Source organism: Crocodylus siamensis, chromosome 5, assembly GCF_052110815.1.
Source record: "Crocodylus siamensis isolate JL-2025a chromosome 5, ASM5211081v1, whole genome shotgun sequence".
In the NCBI taxonomy this organism is placed as follows: Eukaryota; Metazoa; Chordata; order Crocodylia; family Crocodylidae; genus Crocodylus; species Crocodylus siamensis.
This window is the reverse complement of record NC_143399.1, coordinates 160,675,405-160,686,667: the sequence shown is the minus strand read 5'-3', so window position 1 is coordinate 160,686,667 and position 11,263 is coordinate 160,675,405. Positions and strand designations below refer to the sequence as shown.

Sequence of the window (11,263 nt, the reverse complement as noted above, 5' to 3'; positions counted from 1 at the left end):
TTGCTTAAAGATTCTCTCCTCCAGTTGCTTCACTGACCACCCACCCACTTCCACCTTCTACTTACCATCAATAAAACACTTGTTCACATATCTTGCCTTCTCTCAACACATCTTTCATGTTAGGAAATTCTGGATGTCTGATCTGTACAGGCCAGGTGGTTGGTACCTGATCACTCCCTGTATGGTTGAGAACGTATATTGTCATGTCCCACATTTCCTGTGCTTTTCTGCATAAATCTCCTGGTCCCAATCCACCACCTTGCAGATGGGAATTGTGGCCCTCATATCAACCTGTGGCTTGGCTAAATGAATGCTGCAATCTCTGAAGGAAAGGAGCTCCCCTAAGACTGTGGACAGCTTTGGGGTAACTCAAATCAGAAGACATGCAGTTTGAATGGCAACTAACTCAAATTGCCCCCCATATGTGGAGGAAGTGGGGGGTGGGAGAAGTGTTATCTCAGTTCCTGACAGGTTCCTAGCTTATGCATCTGTAAGATCCCAGAATAAAAGGTGGAATACACTTGTCTGTTCCTAATCTGGGACAGCAACACCTAGTGCTTTCCCTGACTGGCCATATGCCATCTTGAATGCATGGATTTGTCTTAAAAAACTATATTAGAGCTCATTGCAGTATGCTCAAAGCACTTACATTCCAATGCTTGAGGTTCCATAAGTGCCACAGCACTGACAAATGAACATAGAACTCACTGAAAAGTCATGGGTGAATGAAGAACTGCCTTCAACAAGATTTTAATAGACCAGCCAAGCCATATCAGTCAAGAAGATAGAAAAATTAATGACAGAAATCACCTCCTTTCAGTACTTCTAGGACTTTATACTAAGTAAGACTTCTGGTGGTATAACACATTACAGTAGATTGCTTATTAGGCACATTCACTACATCTAAACTGATTACCACACAAGCTGATATTTGAGGCAGAGGTACAGAAAGAACATTTATGATGAAACAACGTATAGCCATTTGGATACAGACACAGAGAAGACTTTGAATTTTCTGTGGCTGTAGCTGTCCTGCTACATTGTTCCAACTCTGGGGAGGGCGGTTCAGATCCTAACTCACAAAAGGCAGGATATATGGAACAGACAGAGAAAATCAAATAGGTAGAAACCAAAGCTAACCATATCCAAACCTACCCCTGTCTCCATGAACTTCACAGGATGCCTTTCTTTTAGCTGTAGACACACAGTAAGCTCTATAAAGCCAACACCATTGACAGTGTGGATATATTTCCAGACGACTCAGGACTGTCTGCAGCAGCCTTAAGGTATGAGTTTGCATAATGATGTGATGGGTGTTTTTATGTATGTAATGTTTTTGGCTATGTATGTATGTAATGTTGGATATGATAGATGGATGCAAGACAGGCGAGGTGGACACTCTCCACCTGGAACTCTCATACACCTTTGGATGACACCAACATTATCATCTGACTAGCTTTCTGGGAACATGCCATTAGGGGTCTTTACAGGAATTTTTTGGGCTGGGGTGGTGCAGGGGATAAGGCATCTGGTTGACAGCCCAGAGGTCCCAAGTCTGAGGCCATAGCAGAAGTGCTCACAGCGCGGCCATGTCAGATCCCAAGGGATCTAAATCTAAACAGGAATTTTCAGGCTTGTTATGAGACAAGTTGCTTCTTTAGAAACAGATGGGGTATAGTACAGAAATGAAAAGTGCTAGGGTCATGGGGTAAGAGGAGATAATACTTTTTAGCAACTTATATCACCTGGTATTAGGAGCATTCAGTAGTACTTCAGAGTGGAATTGCTTTTAGCCGTACCTATTTTTAAAGTGCTACAATAAATTGAAGCTTCACATTACCTTTTTGAGGTAGGAAAGTTTGGGAAAGTACTTGGCATTTACAATATGGGTAGTAGGCATGATGTTAAACACATGTGCTTACATGGTGTGCACAGGCTAGGCAGTCAAAAACCAACCTAAACATACTTCATGGCTGTAAGAATACAGCCACTAGTAAGACTTGCTGCTTCTTCCTCGCAACAGTTCATCTTTTATTGAAAGCCAAACAAGCAAAAGATGGCTTTTAACGAGCTGTTCATTCAGGATGGATGTTAGCCAGTGCAGTCAGGCATTAAGGGACTAAACAGTTGAATCTACTCCTCAGGGAATTTTTCCAGCCAGAAGAGAACCCCTGGAAAGCAGCAAGTAGGCTTTATGCGTCACTAAGAGGACAACCTTGTGAAGCTTTGTTTTCTTGTGCCTCAACTTGTTCTTGTTGCCACAATATGCACTTATCTACTTAATACTTTAGACTACTTTCTGTCCAATTCCCTCAATTTCTTATGCTACTCAAGTCAAAGTGCCAGTCATTTTGTTTGGGCAAATATCAGGTTCTACACAGCTGTGTGATAATGAAAACTCACTCTCCATTATGGGTAGGACTGCATCTTGTCCTAGACCAGGGTTTGGCAGCCTAAGGCCCACAGGTCTGATTTGGCCTGATCTGGGGTCTGATCTGGCAGGGGACAGATGGAATGGATAGCGCCCATAGAGCCTGCAGCTCTGCTGCATCTCCACTGGTCCTTGCTGCAGAGGGGTTGGGAATCAGCAGAAAGGTAAGCACAGAGCTAGCTGTTCTGTAAGGCAGAGACTTATTGCCTGGCGGGGGGCAGGGGAGGGAGGCGACAGGGAGAGAAAGTCACAGAGGACTGCACCAGCAATTGGTGCCAATCTCTGTCCTGGATGCTAGGGAATAATTAGTGCTTTCTTACTTTTGTGAGTGGCCATAGATGATCAGGGAATACGCCGGGATTTTACTGGACTCCCCCGACCCCTGCACCTACCTGCACAGCTCAGCTGAAGAAGCAGAGACAATTATCTACTGACACAGAAGAAGGCTTCTTCCTTTCTGGAATAAATAGAGAATGAGGGAAAGATGATACAGTCATAACTGCCTCCCTGGTCTTCTCCTGAGCCACACTACTACTCTACTCTTGTTCTGGGTTGATAATGAATTTTAAACCCTATAAAATGTCTACTAAACAAAGGCGGAGATCCTGGGTCTCCACTGTCTTCCCCATCATGTATCCACTTAAATTTGTATGAAATAGGTGAAAAAAAGCCTGCCATTCAGATTCAGTGGAATTTATACCAGTTGGGGTTTTTTGTTTGCTTCATTTGTTTGTTTTTTTGTGCAAGAGTCACAGGTGCTGTCACCAAGATGCAGACATAATCAGCACATTCTCTTATTTCCATGTTCTCTCTCTCTCAACTACACTTGCTGTGGCAGCCTTAATACTAGGTAGACCTCATGAGTATATGTGTGTATACACATGTATGTGCATGCACACTCAAAGCCTATTCACTTGCTTTAACCTATTAGAAGCAATGCTAACCACTGCAAGCAAAACCTTCAATTCCTTTCTTCCAAAAGGAGAACCTTAGACCAAGTTGGAATAAGCATTTCTCCAATTAAAATGATTAGGAATCCAGTACACAACATTCTCGCAGAAATCAGCTGCCAGGTTTATTAATCTACCTGAAAAAAACAAAACAAACAAAAACAACAAAAAAGTGAAATAAAAACAGAATTTTAAATAATCCTTTTAGGTACACTTTCAAAAGGGTTAATCAGTTCAATGAAAGAACTTTTTTCCGTCTTTTGCGGAGAGAGAATGTAATGTTGGGCTGATTGCTTGTTTTGTTCAGTGAATCACTACCATATACAGCATATATAAATTTTCTTCTTTAAATACTACACATTTGATGAATGTTCTCTCATTTCTGTCCTCTCCCCAATATTCCCATATCCTGCTCCAGACAGGAGGCGCTCCACACTGACTATAAGAGCCGAAACCAATCACAGGTATTTCATCAAAGCATATTTCACTGGGCCTTATTTCAATGGAAGCGACAATTTTCAACATTCTAATTTCCCCCCTTCTTGATGAGACTTCTGCAGCTTCAGAGTTCTTGCTTTGATTTTGGGTTGATCACTGAAAAAATTAAGTGCAATAGAGACCTATAAATTAGAGACAAAATAAGATGACATATTAAGGCATATATGCACCCATCAAACACACTGCCTCATGGATTTTGATGAATTAGATGCATGCCCAGATTGTTTTTCTGCACTTGCCATCTCCAGTGTCCACTGCTTTTTAGTTTTGAATGAATTGCATAATGAATCATTTATAGCTAACTGGTTTCTTGACTGACATAAAGTAGAAAATTAAGCCACCAACTAGGACTGCCTCTGAAATCTCACCCATTACAATGAAAATTATTGTTGTTTTATGCTTCTTTGTTCCTCATCCTCCCTCCCCTAGATTTATCATCCATTGGAAAGAGGCTCTCCCATGAAGTACCACATTCTACAGCTCACTGTGTACTTCAAATCCCATTTTTACTCCCACCCCCTTCAAAATGGGAAATATTAATGTTCAGAAAAGGTGCTGATAAATATTTAAATTTTCTTTTTTCTTTTCATTTTACATGAAGAATAATGTGTGGCTTTTTTTTCAAGATTACCCCTCTCAAAAATAAAATGATTAAAAAAGAAGCAAACCTCAAAATGTAAATTGTCTTCCAAACATATCTGATCACATTTACATTTAGTGTCCAAAACAAGTTGATTGATAACATCAGTGCCAGCACTACAACGTCATACAGTGACTTCATTGTATTCTTTGACAGTTCGTATAAGTCTCCGTTCCACCGAAAGTTACAAAAGGTTCCGCAGAGCTTCCCTTAGCAAGCTGAAGCTTACTATTCATTTGTTGATGCGCATAAAAGCTGCTTATAGCACAGCTATGGCATAAGCTATTTTCTAAGCAATAAATGGTTCAAGTCATCTATTTTGTCCTGAAATGCTACCTGTAGTTACAGCATTGCTTATAAATGGTCATCATAAATTCAGCATCAAAGAGAATATTACAGAAAAAGACAGCAGCAGAAGCATTAGCATTATCTAGTATTTATATATGTTATCAACATAACACAGCAGTAAAAGGTTTAAATGCATATTAATGGGTACCGTGTCTAAAAATTACTAAAGTACCTATTTAGTGTATTGGATATTTTTCTCAAGGAGTGCTTGCTGTGTCTAAACAGCATAATTAGATATGTGACTTAGTACAGTTAATTCCTATTGATTAAATAACTTATTTATATACCAAAGGAAATGGAAGGAAACAAAATGTTTTTTCCACTGATCAGGATCCTGTATTTAATGCTGACACACTGATCAGAAAGACCCACCACATGTAATTATTCCCCTCAAATGGACTTTGAAAGGTAAAAAGCATAGGATAGCTTGGATTTGCAACACAAGGTGCCATCAAATCCAGCACACCATGCCAAAGGCCTGTACAAATAGGGTGTGAAGTCAGGAACTGTGCTCCTCAGTCACTATACTTTGCTTAATATCCCATTAGATGGGTGCTTTATGTGAGGCAATAAAAAAACAAAATCGAAATCAAGAGATTGGCAAAGAAATCTTAGATTTTTTTTTTAAAGAAGGTGCAGGGTCAGTCACTCCGAGTTTCTAAATTGAATTATGAAATGGATGTTTTGTTCCTTCTTATAAACTTCAGAAAAATGATTAGGAATGACAAGAGACAATGCCCAAGGCATATTACTCTGATGATATTATCCAAGCAGTTAATTTGCACAGTAAGAATTAACTGTACTACGGATACCCAGAGAAAATGTACAATATCTTATGCTGATATGAAACAAAACAGACATGATATAGCTTCATTGTACTTGAAACCTGTATGTTCCCTTCCCAAACTTAAGTAAAAATCAAACCCACCCTTTTCCTCCTGTTACACAGAATAAATGTTTGGATTCCAACCCTCCCCTTTCAAATAAAGTGCGCTGTCCATGGCAGACTATAGGAGTAATGCAACAGGAAAAGCCCCTTTAGTGTACTATTTAAAAAACAGAATGGAGTGGATTCAGCTTTCCTCCAGGTCTTGTAAAAGAGGAGAAGCATAGGGGAAGATGTCCCCTTCACTGTCACTGTTGTTAATACACATAGCCTTCATTATAGGGGTGGGGATTGCAGCAGCCACCATCCTGCATGTAGACCATGCTCTCATCAAAGTGGGACAGAGGTACAGTATCCTCCTCGTTGATGTGACGCTCCATGTCAGTCTTCAGCAAGGGGCGCTGGTTATCTGGAAAGGCCATGGAGAAAAGCGCTTCGGGGTCACAAACAAACTTGTAGACATATCTCTCTCCAGCAACCTTAAGATTAAAAGGGGGGAAAAAGAATAATGTAAGGTTTAGCCATTTGGCTGCTTGCAATTCAAGTTTCTGAAGAACTTGCTTCAGAAGACATAATTGAAATCCTGGTTCCACTGACGTCACCAGGAACTGTGCAACAACAGTCTACAAATGACATGTTTCAATACAGGGGACAACCTGATTTCCTGTAGGGGAAGGAGGAGAGGATTCCATTTCTAAACCTGCTCAGCTGTGCTCCCTTTCTGTAGTTAATGGCAAATAAAACTGCTTTTACAGGAGAAAGTAAACAGGTTGTTAACACAGTGACATGCTAAAACTAGTAAATGACATACTAGTTTGCATAAAATGAGGGAGAAAATATACACTGCAATAGGACAGATACAAATTTGACTTTATATAGATAAATTTATATTCAGTTATCTCCAAAAATTTTTTTAAATGAGTTGTAGCACATACTGGTAGTGCAAGGTGTGTATAATCAAACAAGAAAATCATTATGTGCCTAGCAGCAGCTCCTACAGAGCCTTAGACATAGATCTGCTTAATGAATGAGGGACCACTTGCCTAAAAACTCTGGGCTTATCCCTAAGCCTCTCAAGTACTTGGAGGTCTTTGACCTTCATTTGCAATCAAAATGGGAAAATAATGAGCCACATTTAACATCTTTCACTTGGAAAGTGAGGCCATATACTTTACCGTGCAGTGTTTAAAGGGATATGTGAAAAATATATGAAAAATATTCTAAAGACTTTTTTTAATTTCATGTAATATATTCTAGTTCCTGCTACCTCCATATGGCATGCAACTAATGTGTGCTATAGTTATGGTAGCAGAGGTGGTTCAATCTTAATTCCTTCTTTTCATTTGCCCACAATTTTCTGAAACATTGAGCTTTGACTGGTTTCTGCCAAAAGGTTTGCTATTTTTAAGACCTGTTAACTGCAGCAAGAGGGTGTATGTGACAGAATTGAACTGAAGTTTGCAGCGTGAAACCGGACATCCACATAACTGTCATTAAGGATGACGACCTTGGGTTAACTTGGAAGAAACAGTTTTAAGACATGCAGAACACAATACATCTTTAAATCTGCAACCTCCCTGATAAAATTTAAGGCTTGCATTGTTTCTTACTTCAACTTAATTGCTTAGTTAAGCTAAGCCCCGGGCAAATTAGCAACGTCCTTATTTGGAGCAAAAAAAAAATCTAGACTCTCTTTTAATGTGTTAAATGAAATGCTAACAACTTGCTACACAAGCCCTTTGAATGACGAATTGTGTGCACAATTCAATTGCTAGTTAGCTGGCTGCCAAGGGAAATTGTTACCCGTGCAAACTAGGTAGATTAATAGAGGAGAAAAGCAGCAGCTAAAAAGCTCTGCTGGCCAGGACACTAGAGGGTGTAAGGTAAGCAATATAACCTGAAACTTTCCCAACTCTGCTAAGAAAGTCAGAAGCTGGTATAGTTTGGCCAATTACCTCTCCTTCCCTGAAAAATAAAACTGCCAGAAAAACCCTAGGAAATTATGTGCTAAAAATTAGCATGGACATAAAATCAATGTGAGATCAATTGCTCAGAAGTCAGGATATTCCAGAAGCAAATGTATGGGCAACAGGCATAACTAAAAGGTTGTATTCATCCCTGCTTGTTAAGTTAACATGCTATCACTTTTTATCAACACATACAGGAATACGTACAGGTTGCGTACCTCAGTTAACATTGTTGCAGGATCTTATGAGCTTAATCCCGCCAGGTACAGAGTATGATTGTTGGAACGTGCTGCAACAAATTAAACTGGAAACTGAAGTTCGCAAGGAGGTCTTAAGACCAGATGTTTAAAAGTGTTAAGGAGCAGGAAGACACATATAGACACATTTGGGAATCCAATGGGCTATGTAAGCACAATGCCCGTGCCTTAGTGCTTCTGAAACCCCCGCCTCTGTGCTATTTGTAGGGCCCTACACCAAATTCAGGGCAAAAGCAGGCTGTGCTGCAGCTCCTTTAATCTTGCAGGTTCCCTCACGCACCCCTGACTGCTGACTGGTGGAGGGGCCCCGCTTGTGGCTCTCACTTCTGATGGGCAGAGAAGTGAAAACCATGATTTTAAACTTGGCACTGTTTTTGCCTTCCTGCCAGTCAGCAGCAAGCAGGGAGGCTGCTGGGGCCCCTGGGCCAATCAACAGGGGGGAGGCAAAAACAGCACTGAGTTTAAAACCATGGTTTTCACTGCCAATCAGGAGTGAACCACAAGCAGGGCACTTCCACCCATCAGTGGTGGGGGACACACAGAGGAACCTGCACAATTAAAGCAGTCGCAGCACAGCCTACTTCTGCCATGATTTCAGTAGGGCCCTATCTATTTGTATCTTTAGGTACCTACATGCCTTTGGTTCTTAGGACCTTGGAGAATTTCAAAACAGCCAAACTTTGGAGAGCTCAATTTCAGAAGCTGAATGGTGCAAGTGCATACATATACTTTATGAATACATTCATGTGGGTAGATTTTACAGTGCCAATCCCAGGTTTAAACTTGTGAACCATGCAGATTCACAAGATATTTTGAATAGACTATGAAGCAAGATATAAAGAGATAAATTAGGATCTTTGGTAACATCTTCAGAAGCAAGAGCTTGATTCCTCAGTGGCTGCAAACAGGTATTTTCACTGACTTCTGAGCTGAATTCACACAGCAACTTAAAAATACAATAACCCCGAAGGAAAAGAACAAGAGAGGACTGGAGTGTATGAGTGATTCTAAACATCATTAAACGTTTGTTGTTTTTTAATGAAAATCCAGAATCCAATAAAATCACAACTATCCTAATATGGTTCACTTGATATCTCAGTTATCAATGATTTTTCTTTTCCTTTTTTACAGTTACCAAGATGACGCTTAAATACTGGACAAGTATTTTAGGACTACAAAGCATTACCCACAATGGATTCCTCTGCTCATGTCTCATGAACCACAAGCTTTCCTAGGTATTATTTTCCCCACAGCAGATGGGGAAAGTTGTGTATTATGACCAGGGAGCTGGATTTTCCATCTGCTGTGGGAAAACATGGGTGTTCTCCTTTAAAAGAGAAAACCCCAGGTAACAGAGGGTTTCCCCTTGCAGCCTGGCAGATTTCCAGCCTGCAACGGGTTGCTTGGGGCTAGAAGGAGCAAGGCAGCAATGGAAAGCAGCTCCTTCCAGGTTTGTCCACGGGGGTAAGGGGGGCACAGGTGATGTGGGGGGGGGGTGGAGGCCACAGGTGATGCAGGGGAGGGCATGTGTCTGATGTATCACCTGCCCACCCCCACTCCCCGTGTGGCCAATGGCCTCCGCCCCACTCAAACGCAGTGCCTCTGCCAATACTCCCTCTTCCTCATATACCCATACACTTGTAGGCCTGGAGGGGACTGAAGGACACTGGCATATCAGGGTTGCTCAGTGCCACAAACCAGCAGGGTGGACAGCTGCAGCTAGACACACATCCTAGTGAGTGAAGGGGGCTGATTTTGCATGATAAAAAAACAAGATGAAACGCCAAAATATACAGGTATTTAGAATGCTTTTTATTATAATGATTGAGGCACTGGTAGGCTTCCAAAATGCTTTAAAGCTGTAAATATGTCACTAAAACATTGTGTTCAATTGATACCTATGGTGTTTCATTTCAATCACGGAAAAACATGGATGGGGGTTGGAGGTAATCAGAGAATTTGGGATTCTTAAACAGAGAAAAAACAGGATCCCCAATATGACTAGCAATATGACCATCTTTTACACAGATAGGTTAACATAGCATAAAAGTGTACACTGCCCCCCTGTACACTTAACAAAGCCTTATAGGACATAAAAACTAAAGCTCCACATTTGTCTAAGCAGGTGAAAGACCTGCCTAAGCAATGCAATTACAAGTGTTCCTTAACATACAACATTCCAGGGAAATTTAATGCTGCATTAGCTGCTCACCTTTTGCATGATTCCCTTTTCATAATAATAGCGAAGTGAACGGCTAAGTTTATCATAGTTCATAGCTGGCCTATTTTTCTGAATTCCCCAGCGACGTGCCACCTGCCACAAGAATGGATTAGCATTGATTTGTTAAATGCATTTAAACAAGTAGATCTTATCAGTAAATATTTTACTTAAAAAGCAGGAGTAGGGACTAAAACTTCACATTGACAGTATAAATAATGAAAAAAAGGTTGCTGTGACCCACATTTCCATGTCCTAGCGTGTTTTTTAAACTAGGTAGCCAATCACCCACTGTCACCTGACAATAGGCTATTTTAGTTGTGAATGCAGTGGGGAGTTTTAAAAAAAAAAAATGGAAAAGAAATAAAGGTAGACACTTTTCAAGAGTCAGTAGCCTGAGAATTTTACTTTTTCCAAGTTACTTTGTGGATATTCCCTATTTTTCCTGTCTCACCTTTGTTGCTGGAGCGCCAAAGTACAGCATGTACACACATGAATACACAATAAAAATAGATCAAACCCTTTTACACTTCATTTCAAGAAGTCAGACAAATTGCAGCTGTTGCAGCAACAATACTAAAACTATTAGAAGATGCAAGTCAACAGACAACCACCTCTGAGGGTCCAGTACATAACTACTATACGCAGAAATGAGAACTGCTGCTATGAGAACTGGCTGAAGAACTGGCTTGTGGAAAACGTACGACAAAAAAAGCATGCCCACAGAAAACTGCCTGGTTGCAATTCTTTTATTTCCTTTTCTAAAATGAGTCACAGGCAACTTCATGGAGCTCTCCAAAAGCTGCTCTTTAGTAACATATGCCTGTTGCTGTAACCTGTTTTCTGTCCATCTTTATACTTCCTGTTTTATTACCAGATGCACTTCCAGGAAAACAGCTGCTTGTTTCAGAGTTCAGCTGTTCGTTCTGTACCTGAAGCCACAATCCCTTGTATGTCTCATCACACTTATTGACTGCAGAAAAGTTTTTTCAGATCACAGGAAGAACAGTGAACTGCATGCTTCTTAGCAATGCCATGAAGCACTCCCCCCACCCATTTGCTCTCACT

General features: G+C 40.6%; 1 protein-coding gene across 3 annotated transcripts in view; it reads right to left on the bottom strand.

Moving 5' to 3' along the window:
- Nucleotides 1–3,554: 3,554 nt before the first annotated feature.
- ETV1 (ETS variant transcription factor 1) overlaps nt 3,555–11,263 on the bottom strand; it is a 77,671-nt gene continuing 69,962 nt past the window's right edge. For all 3 annotated transcript variants that reach the window (XM_090046889.1, XM_090046890.1, XM_090046891.1), the window contains 2 exons: nt 10,190–10,291; nt 3,555–6,232 (listed from right to left, as the gene is read on the bottom strand). In XM_090046889.1, coding sequence (XP_089903015.1) covers nt 6,011–6,232; nt 10,190–10,291 — 324 coding nt within the window. In that variant the 3' untranslated portion in view covers nt 3,555–6,010. The remainder of the gene's footprint in view (nt 6,233–10,189; nt 10,292–11,263) is intronic.